Raw genomic sequence first — 18791 nt, forward strand, 5'->3', positions numbered from 1 at the left:
GCGGTCAGCTGCGCTCGGGCGACGCTCGGGCGGGGCGGGGCGCGGGCGCCGCGTCGTGCCCCTAGGCGCGCCGCGCGGGTGCCGGCGCCGGCCCGGCCGGCGCCCCGCGCCCGTAGCCGCCCGCCGCCACCGCCGGCGCTGGGGCGGCTGCATACGATAACACGGAATAGGAATGTCACCATTTAAATACTAAAGAGTCTGCATAGCATGCATTTTTTTGAGTATTTAGGAAACTTTTATTTTAATATTTTACTGTCAATCCCGGTAATTCGTTTCGGCATGTGTTCAAGTTTTAATTAGAGCTACTACGAATATTCGGGGTCGACAAAGATTAGTGCAAAGATTCATAAAAGTCTGTCAAATCTAACATACCATTGATAATCGGTTGCCCCTATCCGTCATTGACATTTATATTTCTTAGAGAGAGACAAAATTTAACAGATCGAACATATGTATAGGAAGAACAGAAAGGGAAAATACACCTACTTATTACACCTATTACACCTAATTATAAATACAGGGTGTTTGGTACATCGTTTGCCAAATTAATACGGCAGATAGGTTGAATCATTTGCTATCTTCTCAAGCCTAGAAATTTTTAATTTGGCGCACATTTTATTTTCACTTCTATGCCAGTTTACCGTAAATTTCAAATTTTTACTTGCGTAGTAGTAAAAAAACCCATGGCCATTTTTTTTTCTAGGCATGTGAAGATAGCAAATGACTCAACCTATCTGCCGTTTTAATTTGGCAAACGATGTACCAAACACCCTGTATAAACAAAAATTACAAAGATAACATTTACCGCAAACCAGTTAATATTTAAAGTGTATTAAGCAAATTTAACACATTTCTCAGCAACTACTGGACAGATGCTGCAATTAATCGGGATAATTAGAAGTCTAGGGGGGTAGCCTTTGCCCAGCATTGGGACACCTTATAGGCTCGTTAAAAAAAAGCTAATTTTGCGGTTAACTCGCGTACAAAAAACTACTAACCTTGGTTGGGAAAGGGCAGACAATTGGATTTAAGGACTTCTTCGTGGTTGCCGTACGCACAGAACTTCACTACTACCGTGTTAGCGGATATACCGGTGATCTCCGCCTCGTAGAACTGTAACAAAATATATTAATAATTAGCCTTTCGATTTGTGATAAACTTAGAATGTAGTAAAAATAACGTTTATCGAATATGTAACATTTTTCATTATTCAAAATTAGCTCGTAATTTTATTCATTGTTGTTATGTATTAGGGTTTTATTCCATTTGTATTTGCATCTCACATTTTGCTTAATGAGATGAGAGAGTGAGACGCGATGCACATTGGACTAAGAAATTGGACACGTGGAATACCACCCTTAAATCGCAAACGGAAGGCACCATAAAAAAGATTCCGTATGCTAGTTAACGTTTATCAATTATCATATCTATCCTCGTAAGTCCTGTGTTTTTCCAACAGCAGTAGTCATATCTGCCGGCTGTACTATACCAAGAACAAACCAAGAATAGCGGCTCAGACCGAAACAAAAAGATGTCGATTTTAGAGATTTTTTGAAGTGAGGTCTTATTTTCAGTATTTTTTATGGTATGTTTATTATGTAAAGCACCTCTTTAAGAAGGGAAATTATTGAAAATATTTTGTACTTGCGTGAGTACATTGGGTTTTTACACAGTATAATAAAAAAGTTAAAGGATTTATTTAATATTAGAATTAAATCACATAATTTCTCTAAACATCACTAAAGTAAAAAAAATACTTTATTACAACATAATTAATATTCTTCTTATAAAAAGGTGAATAAAAAACCTCTTTTCATTATTTGAATACCATACTACATCCACGGAGGTTGGATTTGGGTGTTCAAAACCTGGACTAGATCTCCAGACCTACCCTTTGCACTTTGCCCACGTCGCACCCTTGTGCCCTTTTGCTTCTACCACGGCTACGCCCACCTAATTGACTACGAGCACTTTGAAATCGATGACTAGATACACGTCTTCGTACTGCAACTTATATTTCTCCATCTTCATATTCCGAAAACGAAGAAAAGTCCCTATTTGATTCTTGGTCGGGTTCAGATATAAACATATCTTCATTATCCGAGTCATAGTTATAGAGAAGTTGTGATTTTTGCTTTTCATCAAACGCTAGAATAAGAAAAATAATACTTGTAAGTTAGACCGAACGTACCGTAAGTACAAATTATTTTGACCAATCAAGACCCTTCTTAAATATACAGGTTTCTTTGAAGTATTGTTTATTTTACAAAATTTATAATTTAAATATACTAATACATTCGTATGACAACAGAAAAAACATGTGATTACTTGGATATAAACCGATTATCTTACCTCGTGCTGGCCAGCAACCTGACTGTGTGGCCATCTTGCGAAAAAGTGATACTGACAGTTGACTTTACCTGTCGTACATGGCGGAATTGACTATAGAATATCATCATCATCATCATCACCACGGGTAAATGGGGATTGAAAATTTTGTGCTTGAGTAAGTACATTAGGCAGTTACGACATCTATGTACATAGTTAAAATGTCAGGTCTGAAGTGCTATCCTTAATTTGTACTTGTACAAGTACGCGGTGACTTACGAGGCTATGGCACACGGCAGTAGATACATAATTATTTGCACAGTCACCTGCAATAATATGTTACTCTTCGAAGGCCGCAAAAATATGTGACACACTTTTATGGCTCCACAAATAAGATTATATGTAACAGATATTTTTATGGCCTTCTTTGAGTAACATATTATTGCAGGTGACTACTAACCAGTGGCCGGGTTTACCTGCATGTACATCTGATTGATCATAGCGTATGTATCTACTGCTGAAGTGCAGTCGTGGCTCGCGCGCGTTCAGTCAAGGTTTTAAGACTGTCAAAAATATGTAGACACAACCTTATTTCCCACACATTGTGGTAGTGTGTACATGTTTTTGGCACTTTGTCCGTGTCGATATTGAACACCTCGTCCGCAAGGCCACACTCACGTTGTTGTCCTCCCAGTAGAGCGCCAGGCAGCGGTCGCCGACCTTCCAGCGTATGTCGGCCACGCCCAGCATGGCGCGCGCCTGCTCGTTGACGGCGGCGTTCTGGAAGCCCAGCAGCGAGCCCGGCAGGAACGGGCCGCGCTCGCGTGCGTACTGTCCTTGCTGCGCGTGCTGTGCGTGCTGACTGTGCTGCGCGTGCTGGGCGTGCTGCGCGTGCTGCGCGTGCTGCCCGTGCCCGTACAGCGGCCGCGAGTAGTTGTAGCCCACGCCCGCCGGCGCCGAGGCCGGCGCTCCGTACAGGCACGCCGCCTCCATGTACCTGTCGACGACCTCTATTATAATCGACATCGATTCCACAACTTTTCTGCGTCATAGATGCTGAAGTGATTACGGAGGTGGCACGGGTCATCGCGAGACGAAATTTAAAAGGGTTAAAAGAAAATAAAAACCAATTGGACGTCAGGATACAAGGATCCAATCCACAAAAAACTGTCAATAGAATTTGAACTTTCTGTCAAACGTCATTCAATTAAATAACAAAAGTTTAGAGTGGATCCTTTTCGCTAAAGAATGCGTCCAATTATATTAGTTACGGCACGTTACGGACATTAATTCAGAAATGTCATGAGTGATAATTAAGAGATGGTATAGTTCAAATTTAATTTGTTTGTAACCCACGTTTATAGTGGACCTAAAAGGTTCAATTTAAGAGCTAGCTGTGCAATCAATGATCTCATACCCATTAGGCTGCTGCCGCCGTTGGTAGGGCTCCTGGTACTTGGGCGGGTCGGCGGCGCGGCGGAAGGGCGGCACGTCCCGGGCGGCGGCGACGGCCGGCATGTAAGGCTTGTGGTACTGCTCGGGGTACCCGCGCGACTCCGGCCGCTGGCTCGACAGCAGGCTCAGGTTCGACGTCGCCTCCGTCAGGCTGTCCATGTGGTTGTTGCTCCGGTATTGAGGTTGCTGCATCTTCTCATTGATCCTATCGTTGCGCATATTCCTATCCCCGTATTGAGGCTGCGGCGGGTTGTGATAAGAGTTGCCGTATGGATTAGTGTTTACATTATAATTCGCTTGCTGCTGTTGTTGTTTATTCTTTTCCTCCAGTTTTTTCTGAAAGCGAGGCGGTTTCTCGTTGGGTGGCTGATATTTCCTGTCCTCCCTGTGTGAGTGATGGCCGTCGTTGTAGTGCCCTCTGTCGGGCCGGGGCCGGTTGTTGCCGTCAAACCGCGATCCTTGGGGCCGCTGATTGTTTTTGCCACCATTTCTATCTCTACTATCCCTGTCCCTGTAATTCCTACTGTCCCTATCGTCATTAGTGTTATTGTTATATTGACGGTTGCTTTTGTCCTTTTCGGGAACGTTGGGTAGTTTATCTTCTAAGAAGTCGAACAGAGACACTTTTCCGGAGGGTTTGACGGCAATGTTGTCGTCATCATTAGGTTCCTTGTTACGCCCCTTGCGCTTGGGTTGCTCCGGTTCTTTCTGCTGCCTCTCTCTCCTGTTTTCAGAGTTGTCTCTCTTTTGCAGCATCCTTAGGGCTCGGTCAACATTATTCTTTGTATATCGCAGAGCATTCTCAGCCTGCTCCTCGGTGAAGCCTGCATCAATGATTTTCTGGACATTAGCGTCCAGTAAGGGTTTCGTGCCTCCGCCAAAGACCTAAAACATGTATTTACACTATACAACAAAGTTTTATTTATTTAATCATATGACATACATGTTTTTACAAAATAGGCAATATACAATTTTACAGTTTTATCGCGAAATAATAAAACGGGTCCAGAGGAATACAATTCTAAAAGTTTATAAGTCAACATTTAAACAGTTGAGCCACGCTCTGTTGCATCGGGTGTGAGTTGCAGCAGGTCTTCTCTAGCTCCAGTGTATTAGTGCAGAGGGCAGCGCTCGATGATACAACAAAGTAAAAGCGGCCTTGTATACAATTATGATTCACATTGGGTTTCCTTAGGGTTGTATTTCACCTGTCCAATGTGTATTTGCAATGCAATGCACATTGGACAGGTGGAATACCAACCTTAGGCATAAATATTTAAAAAAAAAACAGATCTCTTTATTAACTGCACAACTTCAATGGTATCTCGGAACATTGTTGTTGAATATCATTGGAAATAAAAGCAATTAAGTTTGTAAAGGGTTTTGGTAATATGGAAAATTCAATCATAATTCCAAGGAAAACCTACCTTTCTAACTCCAGACAACCTCTGAGCCTCAGCAATAGCACCTTTCCTTTGCGCCTCAAACTCAGCATTGTCCTGCTTAGCGGCCTCTTGTATGCTCTTGAATTGCTTGTCCACAGTGACGGCTTCCAGGCGTTGGCCAAAAGGGATCCATGGCGGGGGGCCCCCATCCACTCCAACACCCCCTGGAAATTATTTAATTGAAATCAGGAAGAGAGCCAATCTTGAGAATTGAGTTATTTATTTCATTACCCTGGCAAATTTTACTTAATACATTTTGACCAACTTAATTGTAAACAAATTCACTAAATCATAAGCCATAGATCAAGATATTAGAGCCATTAGAGGTCTTTGAAAACTCTAATAAGAAAATACTAGCAACTGTTGTTCACCTGTTTGTCTCTGTAAGAATGACCTCTATGCAAAAAAAAATGTATTTATTATTCTCTTTATTTATTATATTGTTATTAGATGTGCCCAGTAAAATATTTGATATATAAAAATTATCACAAAGATATATTTTGTTTTGGCATAATAATGGCATAGTTTATGATTGTAGCTGTCAATTTCAGTGACCTGCAGTTGGTATGGAAGGATAAATTATTAGGTTATTTTACTGTATGATAGACCATTTATTGTATTAAACAAATCTCACCCCTAGTGTGCCTAGCAAGACTCCGGACCAACTCCCACTTTTCAATCATGTGGGCCACCTTACCCCCCAGCACTGTGACCACACTGGGAGTGAGCCAGATGACCCCGTGGCACACCTCCAACCCCTCATTCTTCAGCAAAAGTTTGGTTCCCGGAGGTGTGTTTATACTTAAACTAGAGATTGAGCTCGTCTCTAATCCGGTGCATGAACTTTTCCCGTCATTTAAAATCAATTTTAACATTCGAGGTGCATAATTTGACTCTTCATTAGCTTTTGGAGCCGACACATTCCTTATCTTTTGTATTTGGACTACGATCGGCTTCTCGAGCTTCGACGGGTCCTTCGGGAAGTCCTCAGGAAAGGCGGCCTCGCCAATGTCCCGCAGGTCATACTGAAAACATTCGTGTTAGAATTTAAATCGGCTTGCATGACATATGCCGAGCTGTAACTGCTCGCTACCTCAAATACTTACGTCTAAAGCACGTCTGCTTAGAACATCTACATCCTGAATTGCTCCGTTCTCGCTAATAGTATCAAAACCTTCTTGACTAATGTGCCTGAAAGAATCACACGGTTTAACTAATAGTGCAGAGACAAGATTAACTAAACATTTTCTTTTCCATTTAATTACCAGCCCAGCTCTGCAAGATTTTCCCTAATTGACATGTTTTTATTTGCGGCTCATCCTTCCTCAGAATTTTTATACAAAAATTTCACACCAGTCGCAAATCTTCGAAGACATACGGTACCATTTGTCAAACAATGTCAAAATCGCAAAGCATAGACAAGTAAGAAAAGCCATTTCGTTGTATGATAAAAACGTTAAAATTCTTCCCTTTACAAAATAACTCAAACATACCGAAGTGAAATGTATGAAAGCTGTAACAGACGAGCGTACCGGACCGCGACCTTGCGGCCCTTGCGGTTTACACGTTCGGTCGTGTGTAAGTAGGCCGGCAGTACGTTCAATAAAGGACGCAGCTATAAGTGAAAGCAAAACAGATATTTTGATCGCACCAAGGCCACCAACTCCACCAAGGTCCGGTTCGGTATACCCGGTCTATAACAGCTTTATGTGAATAGCCTTTTGACAGATAACTGATTGTGATAATCTATTTTCTCTGTGATGACGTTGACGTTCATAATAGTTCAATTCCTTCAACAACTCTGATAAAATATTATCCTAATTATTCCAAATTTTCCAAGTATAATCTCACCATAAAATCGAACAGTGTAAAGATTCAAGCTCTATAAATTGGAAGCAAAATACAATGTCGTCGGTAATGTTATCAATTTAATATTTATTGTAATTTATACACGCTTTGTTCTTTTGCTTTGTCATCCGAATTATTCCTGGAATAAAAAAGTAGTGTATGATGCTGTTATAAGAATAATCCTTTTTTTGTTACAGACTCATATATTCAACGTAGAAATGACTTGCGAAGGCTGCTCTGGAGCAGTGGAGAGAGTCCTCAACAGGCTCAAGGGCCAAGGGGTAGACACTGTGGCCATTAGCTTACCAGAACAGAAGGTTTCTGTAACCTCAACCCTTAGTGCAGATCAGCTACTAGAAGTCATTAAAAAAACGGGCAAAAAGACTACATATGTTGGAACACAGTAACTGCAAATAATCAGAACCATAAAACACAACTGCCTAGATGAGTTATTTGTTAAACCAGGGGCAAGAGGGGACTGGCTCCTAAATACTTGTTTCTTACATTTTATTACACTTGATAAAAAACCGGCCAAGTGCGAGTAAGACTTGCGTGTCTAGGGTTCCAGACATAAGTCCGACTCACGCTTGACTGCACATTTCTAATAGGTTTTTCTGTCATCTATAGGTAAAGAACTATTTAGAATATTTTTTTTCAAAATTTTAGACCCAGTAGTTTCCAAGATAAAGGGGGGAATGGTCATTTTTTGGCTATTTTTTTAAATAACTTCGAACCTATGTATTTGGGTCACTAATTTACATATGTGTACCAAATTTCAACTTAATTGGTCCAGTAGTTTCCGAGAAAATAGGCTGTGACAGACGCACGAGTGATCCTATAAGGGTTCCGTTTTTTTTCCTTTTGAGGTACAGAACCCTAAAAATGAAAAAGGTCATTACAATTTTTTTTGTAAAAACTTATTTTCAATGCTCATCAAGTGCATTGTAACCATTTTATAGAACAGATTCAATATTACAGTTATTAAGGAAACAAAATTAAATAACTAGTATTTAAATTTTCATCCTAATCAATTTAATTTTGTAATAATAGGATATAAACATAGAGTTAAAAAGTTAGGAATTAAAAAGTTTTTTTAAAAAGGGAAGCGAAAGGTTAAGACAAATTAGTGACAAATCGGAAATGCATAATTTTCAAATAACAAAAAATGTAAAAGTGCCCATATTTTAATTATGAATTTTATTTGGATGTAAATATGTACTACTGTTAGTTCAGATATTTCCTCGTGACAAAGATATTTGAGACATATGATATAATACTATTTGTTTAATTTTTTTTACAGTATTTTAAGAAATATATTTTTTTAATATACCCCTATATACTATTTGTTTTTCTACCATCCACCAAAAGAAAACAATCTAAACATAAGTTTATGTACTTTTAATAACTTGAAGATAACTACTATAAACTACTGCTATAAACCATTTTCAAGAGTGTTCACTCTTAGGTCCACTAGGTCCACTGCCTCATGGAGAGCATTCAAATGGTCCACAATTGCATTCATAGTAGGCAGGACATCAGCACAGTCACAGCCCTTCATGTGACTACTATTTATATTAAAAGTTGCATCTGACTTTACTTTCTTTACAAGAGGTTCATGTCCGAAAGTATCATTCAAAAGTTTGAATCCACTGTTGATTGGGAAGCTCCTTTTTCTACCGACCCATTCTATAGTTCCACTTGTATAACAGACATCATTTTCTTTCAACTTAACCATGCCAAACAAATCTTCCTCTGAAGTATGAACTCCACAAGTATTATTGCCAGGAATGCAAGGCATGGTGAAAGTGGTACGAGAAGGTGGCACGCGAGGTATATGACTCATATCGCCTACCGTGCCGACACTTTCACACTCGTCTGAATTGAATGTTGAATGTAGCTCAGACTTTGTCATGTTTCGAAAATTAGAACTGCAGGAAGCTTCAGCGTCCACTAGACGTGGTATAGTGTTGTTTGCATCGAGTAGTCCACTAAATATAGCTGATCTTGCACTGCTAGAAGGACTAGACCTTCTGGTAAACCATCCAGCTGCACTTCCCCGGCTAGTTGCGGTACTCTGTCTAGTTGAGGTACTCTGCCGTGTCACATTTGGTCTCCGACAGTCATTTGAGCCGCAACCGATGCTTTCAGGTGGGTCAAAGTGGACAAAAGATGTTTCGGGATACTTGCTGCTATGATAACATAGGTACCAAATCTTGGTCCCCTGATATGCATATGATTGAATATATTAGTTTTTTTTTTATTATACTATCATGATTAAGAATGTTTAATATGACTAATATAGTTACAATTATCTCTGAACTCTAGTTTCTGAATGGCTATAGAGTACTCTGAGGAAACAGCAGACATTGACCAGTCCTGCATATAAAGACAGTTTTGTTTTAGTGAGCTTATTTTAATATACAAACATACTCTGTCTCTACATGCATATTATATAATATTCATGTTCTATGTATATACATCTACTATGTTTCTATTTTTACTAAACTAATGGAGGTACTATCAAGCTACTCGGAATGGCTTTTTCACAACCTGTTTTTTTCCTTTTACTGAAGTTGAAGATTTAGCTCTCTGTGATCCTAAGTTTTCTTTCACATCATTTGAAACTTCTGTAAAATTGGTATTCCATAGGAGGACCTGCAATAATAAATTACAAGTAATTTTTCATATGGTTGCATTGTATTCATTTGATCATTAGTGATAATTGCATTTGAACATCTGTGTCCCACAAGTCTATGGATCATTTTAACTACATAGGTAGCACAAAAATACTGCTACAGCCTACAGCAACATGCATGAAGCTCGGTCTCTTAGGTAGAACTCATGCCAACCTGTTTGTCTTCACCAGCTGATGCAAATGTGTCTCCACTGGGAGAAAAATTAACTGCATTAACTGCACCAGTGTGCCCAGTCAGGGTAAATAAAGGATGACCCTCAAGCAAATCCAAAATCTGGAATAAAATAGAATTGGATAAGACACTTTTATTTTTTAAATCATCAAAATCATTATCTGCACATTTCTTACCTTCATTTTTCCATCTTTGCTAGCTGTGAGGATGTAGCTGCCACTCGGATGAAACGATAATTGTGTGACTGCATCACAATGTATACTGAAACACATACAGTAAATCAAAATTACATGATTGTGGATTATGCTATCAAAATCATAGAATTAAAAAAAAGAGATAATTAGCAAAGGGACATGTTGCTAATGAGATGAAATTTTAAGACAGGATTATTTTCCAGAATGGGGCAATGGGGCTATTTTTCTTGAGTAGGTATGCTCATACATTGAATACATAAATAATCAATCAAAACAAATTTACCTGTAATACTGTACAAGATTATGAGTTCTAATATCATACAGTTTGACATTGCCCTGGCTTGTTCCCACAGCAATATAGCAACCAGATGGGTGCCATGCTAAGCACATTCCGAAACCTTTCTGATCTTTGTAAGTGTGAACCTCTTTTCCAGACTCTGGGTCCCAGAGCATTGTTGTCTTGTCATCAGAACAGGAGGCAATAATGCAGCCATCATTTGAAATCCGGGCACAACGGACCCAGTTCTTGTGACCAACAAAAGATGATATGAACTTGTATTTATCACTGGACCACAGCTTGATTATTTTGTCATCTGATGCTGTTAAGATCTGTAGACATTTTTAAATTGATGTAAAGTAGGTATTTAACTGTAAATATTTATGCCATACTCATTACTCATGCCACTGCACTCTAACGCACCTTTGACTCATCGGGTGTGAACTGCACTGACCGCACGGTCTGCGAATGCGCCTTGAAGACGCCGGTGCTGCCCGTTACGGTTGGAACCCACAGCCGCACGGTCTTGTCGCGAGACGCCGACGCCATGTGCTTGCCTGAAGGTGAGAACGTCACGTCCATCACGGCTTCCGAGTGCCCTTGGAACCGGTAACTCTTCATACAGCCATGTAGCTGCCATAACTGAAATTCGGCCAAAGATTAGCTACTGATTCGGAGAAATAAGAGATACTATCATTTTTTACTTACTAGAATACTGTTGTCTAAAGATCCTGTTGCTATTTGATGCTCATTTACGTTGTAATAGAGCGAAGTGATAGCATTTTTATGTCCCTTTAATTGTTTGTCCAATGATGGTTCTGCGAGTGTAGATTCCTCTTCCATTGCTACGAGATTTCACGATACACGTTTTAGCAGTTTGTAGGATAAGAAAATTAAAAATTGGCACCATCTATTTCCAATTCGTGCCCAATTTAAATTAAATTCAAATTGAACTGACAGCACAAAAAACACAACAAAACCCATCGACAAACTTGTTTTACTTGTTTTTCTCACGTTTTTCTCAACTAGTGCTGCACCATATAGTCTGGCAAGCCTTTTTCTTCAGTAGAAAATGGCCGCAAAAAATGTAGGCTTGGAACTTTATTTTATCGTCCCATAGAAAATTTGAATTTTGTGACTTTTTCTACTGATAAAGATGTTTAACAAACTATATATACTTACGGGTACGGGTTTTGTCTTTTTTTTCATATTTTTTTTCGAATATAGTACTGGCAAGTTGGGTGTACGAAAAATACAATAGTTTTGTCTATGGAACATTGTAAATCTGAAAATTCTCCACATGAGGTGTTACTTTTGTTTTTAAATTTATTTGGTGTATTTTTGTCGTAAATCTAATCATTTATTACTACTTATTCACCAAAACAAATCTAGCTTCACTTCGCATCCTCTATTATGTGTAAGTTTGCCCACCAATTTGAAAAATGCATTATTGCATGTATTTAAGAGCACACCGGGCAGGTGTCAAATTTTAATTTGCAATAACACTAGTGTATATGGGCAATATTTTTTCAGTGTCGTGATACGCATGTAATGGAATAAAAAGAACATTGTTCTATGGAGATAGAATATTGGCGAGCAGGTAATCTAAAAAAAAAGTTGTTTTATACTATTTGTTTTATTTATTTCAATATAGAAACTTATTTATATAATAAACCCTTGCAATTAAGCGCGGGTGATAGTCTAATCTTCGTTATTTCAAGCTTGGCAGATTATTAAACTAGCTTAGAGGTAAATATGAAAAAATACACAGATGATTCTTAAATGTTTTGTGACTGTTGTGTCCAGAATCGGAGCTCAATGAACGTCGGTGGGATGGGGGAGGTAGGCGGCGAGGTGGCGCTCATCGCCGACGAGCTCAGCCGTGCCGTAGAGCTCACTCTCAACCCGACAGTCTCCCATGAGGCCCGCAACCAGGCCTATAATGCTTGCGAAAGGTATGTCAATTGTCAAAAGGTATTTCACTAGCTATTGTAACTTTTATATTTATTTATTTATTATACTGTAAGCAGGCAGGCAGTTGTGACAACTGATTCTGCCTGTACCCAGTAATCATTGACAAGTAGATGTATAGGTGCGTTTGTCTAATTAATATTGAAAATTCGTAATCATTTTTGTTATTTGCAGCTTTAAAGAGAGCTCACCATGGTGTGCTCAAGCTGGCCTATTGCTGGCGAGTGGACAGTATTCTGCGGTTGTCAAACACTTTGGTCTGCAACTAATGGAGCACACAGTGAAGTACCGTTGGACACAGATCACACAAGCTGAGAAGATATTTATAAAGGTATCTAGAATATTGTACATATGGTATGGAATTGCCATCCAGTTGGATGTTGGGTCATTGCACTAGTTTTTGTCCACTTGATAAAATTTGACTATAAACCTACATTGCTGCACAAACTTGGACTTGCTACAATCCTTTATGTCAGCTGACATAAAAAGGATAGTTCGCGAATAGCAAATTAGAAACGAAATATGTTACTTGCTAATCCGTAAAGTGGACGAAAACTAGAGCATGATAGACGTGCGCGCCGCCGCGGCGCGCCGCCGCCATAAGGAGTCAGCGCGCCGCCGCCGCCGCCGATAGTTTAAAATTCGCGCCGAGACAAAGTCCGCAAGAGTACAAATTTAAAATCAATGGTCATAAAGCGCGTGCGACGTGCCTAGCTTTAGCATTCCGACTGTTCCGTTTTTATTTACATTCATTGCTTGATTTATTTTAACCCTTAAATCGATAAAGTCCAAGTATAATGGACATCCCAAGAAAAAAAATTCTGCACCAAATATTAAAGCGTTACTTTCCTCGAATGATTGAATGATATGTTTGTCCCTTTGAATGATATGTTATTTTTAAGTATGAGTATATAAGAAAATATTGGGAACCAGTGTGAACATAAACATAATCTTTTTGACAAACTCCTACAGAACGCAGAACTTGCAAGGAAGCATCCGACAGACTGACATTTTACCCATATTTCATTATTTTTTTTATATGACAGTATTAAGCAGCGTTAAAATAAAACGTGTAATAGGTTACTAACTGGTCTGTTTATTACGTGGCAATATGATTTACATAAAAATGTTTTTTGTTTATGGGTAAAACAAGTGTAAAAAGTGTAATGTCCAGTATTTTGCCCGTTGTAATTGACAACACGGCACTTTTGCTAAGTCCAATATGTTAGACGTTGCCAGGTATGCGAAGAGTAAAATTATTAAATTTTCTGGTATGTTAGGTGTATAAAACATTTTAAAAAGTCATTACTTGCTGTATTACGTAATGAACCAAATAGATAAAAAAATATTTTTATCGATTTTTTCCCTGTGGATGTGGTGTGTGTGTGCTTGTTTGTTTCCTGTTTGTGTGTGGATTTGTTTTCATCAAGAGACATACCCGATTTCATTTGAGAAATTTGTTAGGAAAATTTTGATAAGTGCATGCATTATTGTAAAAACCATTGCTTAGATGTTATTGCTTCCTAGGATAACCCACCCGCTGTTTGATTTAATGTTAAATAAATGACGTCAATGACTGGTAAAATGTTACCACATACGAGATATAAAGTTATTCCAAAAATATAAAAATAATAGGTTTACTTCAATTCATTACATAAGTTGGCATTATCAGTAAGTGTATTTCTAATTAAAAAATGCAATTATTCTATATTTATTGTAAAAACATGAATTGGACTAAATAAAACCTTATGCACGTAAAGTAGGTGGTCTCAGGTAGTCTATACTCAGCAACGTCCAAAATACTGGACGTCTTTTCATTACGCGGCGTATCTTTTTATTTACACCGATCCTGGCAACGTCCAACATACTGAAATAATGTTTTTTTCATGATATTTCTACAATAAACCAAAAAAAACGACGTAACACAGTCTTTTTGAGATTTTTCCCGTGTTGATTTAAGAGTAAATCTTGGTTTCTCATTATACGTATATTGAAAAGTTGAAAATCCCACGCCGCCGGCGTTACGCCGCCGCCGTGGATTTTTTCGTGGCGCGCCGCCGCCCGATTTTTTTCGACCGGCGCGCACGTCTAGAGCATGACGCATGAGAGCGCAATGACATATGACTAAGTCTAAGAAACCTGACTTGGAATAATGATCCAAGAGTAGACCTAGACATTTTTCTAGCATGAAAGAGGCAACGCTAGTCCTTCCTTCCAAGATTTAGTTCATAGATATCTATTTACTCCAAGGTGAGGTCACATTTTTTTGAGTGAAATAGTTTGGTATCAGTATTATTGATAACACACAAGTAAATATTTAAAATCACTAACACTGGTACATTTTTCAACTAAACTCACAAATTTTTATGTTTAATAAATGTAGCATTAAAATATTGAAATAATGAAACAAAAATTCTACAACAGTTTTACTGCAAAAACTAAATCTGCTTTTATGTGATAACCCTGACATACTTTTGTGTTGTAACGATTATGTGGGGCATTCGTTTTTACTATGTTATATTCTCTCATTTAGGTGACACACAACTGCTCAAACAACGAATTCAGTTCAAGTTAAACTTTTTCTTGCAAATTATTTTATTAATACTACTTGTCTCTAAGGGCAACTTGCGCTATTCCGCACTAATCCGGGGTTAACCGGTTAAACCTCGAGTTACCATGGTTACCAGTACAATTTGACACCAGGTTAACAGTTTAACTGGTTAACCCCGGGTTAGTGAAATGGTGCAAATGGTGTTAAGGAAGTTAACTTAATAGCAAAAATAACTCATTTTTTTGCATTTATATTGAAATTTTACCCATTTTAAGAACTAGCAAGTGCCATGTAAAAGGTCACACGGAAACTAGATTATATTTGCAAGGGCAGAGTTTAACAAAAACCTTTAGAGGTTAAAGTGGGGTCCCTTTGTTTCCCATAAAGTTTTAAGTCATAATGTATTGATTGTCATATTATCGTTAGTCATAAAACTGAAACCGTTAACTTTTCAGGATTTTTGTAAGGTTATTCTATAGATGGGTTAGGTTAGGTTAGGTTTGTTTTATGGCAATCCTGAAAAGTTACGCGTTTTTGAGAAAAACCAATTATGACTAACGAAAATTCGGACAAACAATACATTATGACTTAAAACTATTTGGGAAACAATAGAGACCCGGTTAAAGTTGGTTGATAAAAAAATATTCTAAAAACATGTCTAATTTTTATTTATTTTCAATTGTTTTTTTTTTTTATTTAATGCTTTTTGGTGAGGGTCAATCGGTCCTCGCTAGGAGTATTTTCAATTGTTTATCATTACCCTGCATATACAGCCATATAATTTTGCTATTTTTGCTATATAATAGGGATAGGAAATATGGATCCTAGCCAGCCCAGCAGGGTCACATTATGACAATAAAGTTTAGCTAATGCATACATTGTAAAATGACATAAACCTATTTTAATTGAAGTCATTTACCTGTTTTAAAAATCACATTATTTGCCCCAGTTTATAGGTGAACATTGCTTGAACTATTTAAAAACTCACACATTTGTGTTACAGGAAAATGCCATGAAATTGCTTTACATTGGCGGCTGGGAGCCGGGGCACCTGAACGACGCGCTCGCGCGGGTCATCGTGGAGATGATCAAGCGCGAGTGGCCGCAGCAATGGCCGACGTTGCTCGCCGAGCTGAGCGACGCGTGCGCGCGCGGCCACGCGCACACGCAGATCGTGCTGCACGTGTTCCTGCGGCTGGTGGAGGACGTGGCCACGTTGCAGGTGAGTGGCTCTTGTGGACCACACTGCTTGTGCTGATCCTAGATAGTACAGGTCGTATTAATACAGCTGGAGCAGGTAGTGACTACATTAGAGGTTCTCAGTGGCGTAGCGTGAACTGACACAGTGTAACGCTTGCGTGACGTAATGTGTGACGGACAATGTCATTGTTTTCTGATTTAAATGCCATCTAGTGAGTTTCCCTCAAACTGGTATTAATATAACTGTAGTAAGTCATACATAGTGCTGCAGATATTTTGCATTAGATGGCGCTATTTTTGTATTGTTATATATGTATTTATAACCAAAATGACTTTAGCTGCTATTGCTGAATTATTGGGCTTGTGTCGCCAAGTAGGGTCACTAGTAGACCTTCTGGTTCATGTTAACAGACGCTCGAGCAGCACCAACGGCGTAAGGACATCTACCAGGCGCTGACGAGCAACATGGCCGAGATCTTCGCGTTTTTCATGCGGCTGATAGAGTTACACGTGCAAGAGTTCAGAGAACACACCGCCAAAGGCGACGCCAACGCTGCCGCCAGCAACGGCAGGGTTGTGCAGGTAAGGTCACAGACTTCAATTGATGATCCATTTAGGGTTCAAGCTAATTTGGTTGTCAAAGCTAACGGTATGAAAAGTCCAATGTGAAGTGAATCCGTCCGTGTCTATAAAAATTTGGTATAATTTATCTGAAATAAAATTAAATATACATGCTATCCTTGCAAAGCCTCACATCCTAGACTTTAGGAGGGAAATCACTTTCTTGCACTAAATTAAGCACTTCAGGCATTTGTATATTGGATAAATATGCATAAACTTGGCTTTTTAAAGTTTAGTTATTAGGCCCCTTAACCTTATGATTAAAACTAAACTATAACAAATCTAAAAATGGCCGTTCTTCGCGTTCATGTTTGCCTGTCTGCCGTTTGATGACGTATGGTGATGATAAATGCTTCAATAAACCCTTTGGCAGGGGTGCGAAATTCCTCCCTTCGGGCAAACTCGCCTCCTTTCGGCTCAGCATTGCTCCGAGCAATTATTAGGGTTGGCACAACTTGAAGTCCCTTTGCGTGTACAACCAAGATAATAAATACCCTGAATTTTAACAAGCCTAAATAGCCGAAAGGCATAATGTCATATATTAGGAAGGGACTGCATGATTCGAGCCTGAACCGCTGTCAAACTTCGTATTTGTAGAAAGTTTCTTTACGGTAGTACAATTATTTATTCTGTGCCTTTGGTGCTACGTCGCCAGGTGGTCCTGCTGACGCTGACGGGCTTCGTGGAGTGGGTGTCGACCAACCACGTGGTGATGAACAACGGGCGCCTGCTGCAGATCCTGTGCGTCCTGCTGCAGGACGAGGCCTTCCAGCTGCCTGCCGCCGAGTGCCTGCTGCAGGTGGTCAACAGGAAAGGATCGGTGAGTGTGTAACCACAGATTATATAATAGTTCTTACGAACAGATACTTATCTCTCAAAGAAAACGCAAATACCTACCGTTTTTATACCTACACAAAGATACAATGGAGTGACCTTCAGCGTGCCGCTCCCGCACCACGCGTACCGGCACAATGCTAGGGTTGCCTATTTAAACGGCGAATTGAAATAAAAGGAAATTATACCTAATGTTCCGTTTATGTGTTAGTTTACCGCCGGTTTAGTACATCCAAGCCCTATCTTATAATGTGTCAATTGCAGACTAAGGAGCGCAAGCCGCTGATGATTCTGTTCAGCGAAGACGCGATCTCGTGCATACACCGCGCCGCGGTGGCCAGCGTCAACGTCGCCGACGAGAAAAACTACTTGTTCCTAAAGAAGCTCTCTCAGGTTGGTGGGTTTAACATTAACTTTTAGCCTTTTGAGGAGTTATGTATTGGAGGACATACAAAGAAAAAAGATTTGTTAGCTTAATTTTGTAGTTCTTAACCTGTGGACACTGGTGGTTCCTGGAAACACTTACATACTGTTATATGTATGTACGTGTTTCCCCCCTGACTTTGTCGTCACAGGTTTTTACTTCCAAATAAAATAAAAATTCAGTCAGATGGTCTCGTATTACCTAAACTTTAAGATCCACTGGCTTATTTGTTTATAATGACTACCATTACTCCAGCACAGAACAAACTTTCAGTTTTTCTTGAAGGATATAATTAGGGTTCCGTACCCAAAGGGTAAAACGGGACCCTATTACTAAGACTTCGCTGTCCGTCCGTCCGTCCGTCCGTCCGTCCGTCCGTCCGTCTGTCTGTCACCAGGCTGTATCTCACGAACCGTGATAGCTAGACAGTTGAAATTTTCACAGATGATGTATTTCTGTTGCCGCTATAACAACAAATAGTAAAGACAGAATGAAATAAAGATTTAATTGGGGCTCCCATACAACAAACGTGATTTTTGACCAAAGTTAAGCAACGTCGGGAGTGGTCAGTACTTGGATGGGTGACCGTTTTTTTTTGCTTTTTTTTGTTTTTTTTTTTTAATTATGGTACGGAACCCTTCGTGCGCGAGTCTACTCGCACTTGCCCGGTTTTTTTTTTGTTTATACCTATATAGATACAAATTACAACTTCGTTATAAAATTCCACCACTATCTATGTATGTATAATGGTTTACTAACGAATGGGCCAAAATCGT

General features: G+C 39.3%; 4 protein-coding genes across 5 annotated transcripts in view; 2 read left to right on the forward strand and 2 right to left on the reverse strand.

The window, feature by feature from the left end:
• Positions 1-993: 993 nt before the first annotated feature.
• On the reverse strand, positions 994-6626 carry LOC134666636 (tudor domain-containing protein 3). Its single transcript, XM_063523849.1, has 7 exons — positions 6494-6626; positions 6335-6419; positions 5863-6253; positions 5211-5392; positions 3746-4668; positions 3007-3325; positions 994-1113 (listed from the first exon to the last, which is right to left on the reverse strand). The coding sequence occupies exons 1-7, from the start codon at positions 6526-6528 to the stop codon at positions 994-996; spliced, it is 2055 nt and encodes a 684-aa protein (XP_063379919.1). The 5' UTR covers positions 6529-6626.
• Positions 6627-6991: 365 nt separating this feature from the next.
• LOC134666652 (copper transport protein ATOX1) lies at positions 6992-7522 on the forward strand. Its single transcript, XM_063523878.1, has 2 exons — positions 6992-7142; positions 7274-7522. The coding sequence occupies exons 1-2, from the start codon at positions 7134-7136 to the stop codon at positions 7481-7483; spliced, it is 219 nt and encodes a 72-aa protein (XP_063379948.1). The 5' UTR covers positions 6992-7133; the 3' UTR covers positions 7484-7522.
• A 128-nt stretch (positions 7523-7650) lies between these two features.
• LOC134666642 (POC1 centriolar protein homolog A) lies at positions 7651-11362 on the reverse strand. Of its 2 annotated transcripts, none has more exons than XM_063523862.1 (7): positions 11123-11362; positions 10838-11056; positions 10421-10746; positions 10120-10204; positions 9926-10045; positions 9229-9297; positions 7651-9102 (listed from the first exon to the last, which is right to left on the reverse strand). In XM_063523862.1, the coding sequence occupies exons 1-7, from the start codon at positions 11255-11257 to the stop codon at positions 8509-8511; spliced, it is 1548 nt and encodes a 515-aa protein (XP_063379932.1). In that variant the 5' UTR covers positions 11258-11362; the 3' UTR covers positions 7651-8508. The 2 variants fall into 2 exon arrangements, with proteins under 2 accessions (XP_063379932.1, XP_063379931.1); XM_063523861.1 differs by lacking the exon at positions 7651-9102 and adding an exon at positions 9627-9731 and having other exon boundaries at positions 9176-9452.
• Positions 11363-11692: 330 nt separating this feature from the next.
• Positions 11693-18791, forward strand: part of LOC134666654 (exportin-5) — a 34008-nt gene continuing 26909 nt past the window's right edge. The window contains exons 1-8 of the mRNA XM_063523880.1: positions 11693-11831; positions 11948-12014; positions 12221-12369; positions 12560-12716; positions 15940-16158; positions 16548-16718; positions 17413-17577; positions 17856-17984. Of these exons, the coding sequence (XP_063379950.1) occupies positions 12233-12369; positions 12560-12716; positions 15940-16158; positions 16548-16718; positions 17413-17577; positions 17856-17984 (978 nt within the window). The 5' untranslated portion in view covers positions 11693-11831; positions 11948-12014; positions 12221-12232. The remainder of the gene's footprint in view (positions 11832-11947; positions 12015-12220; positions 12370-12559; positions 12717-15939; positions 16159-16547; positions 16719-17412; positions 17578-17855; positions 17985-18791) is intronic.

This window comes from Cydia fagiglandana, chromosome 8, assembly GCF_963556715.1.
Source record: "Cydia fagiglandana chromosome 8, ilCydFagi1.1, whole genome shotgun sequence".
In the NCBI taxonomy this organism is placed as follows: Eukaryota; Metazoa; Arthropoda; class Insecta; order Lepidoptera; family Tortricidae; genus Cydia; species Cydia fagiglandana.

Coding starts and splice junctions, on each gene's coding strand:
- LOC134666636 (XM_063523849.1), bottom strand. CDS start 6,528: ATGTCAATTAGGGAAAATCTTGCAGAGCTGGGCTG. Junction 4,669..5,210: donor GGTTGTCTGGAGTTAGAAAG/GTAGGTTTTCCT, acceptor TACATGTTTTAG/GTCTTTGGCGGAGGCACGAA. Junction 1,114..3,006: donor TCTACTGGGAGGACAACAAC/GTGAGTGTGGCC, acceptor ATTTTGTTACAG/TTCTACGAGGCGGAGATCAC.
- LOC134666642 (XM_063523862.1), bottom strand. CDS start 11,257: ATGGAAGAGGAATCTACACTCGCAGAACCATCATTGGACAAACAATTA. Junction 10,747..10,837: donor TCACACCCGATGAGTCAAAG/GTGCGTTAGAGT, acceptor AAATGTCTACAG/ATCTTAACAGCATCAGATGA. Junction 10,046..10,119: donor GCAAAGATGGAAAAATGAAG/GTAAGAAATGTG, acceptor ATTTTATTCCAG/ATTTTGGATTTGCTTGAGGG.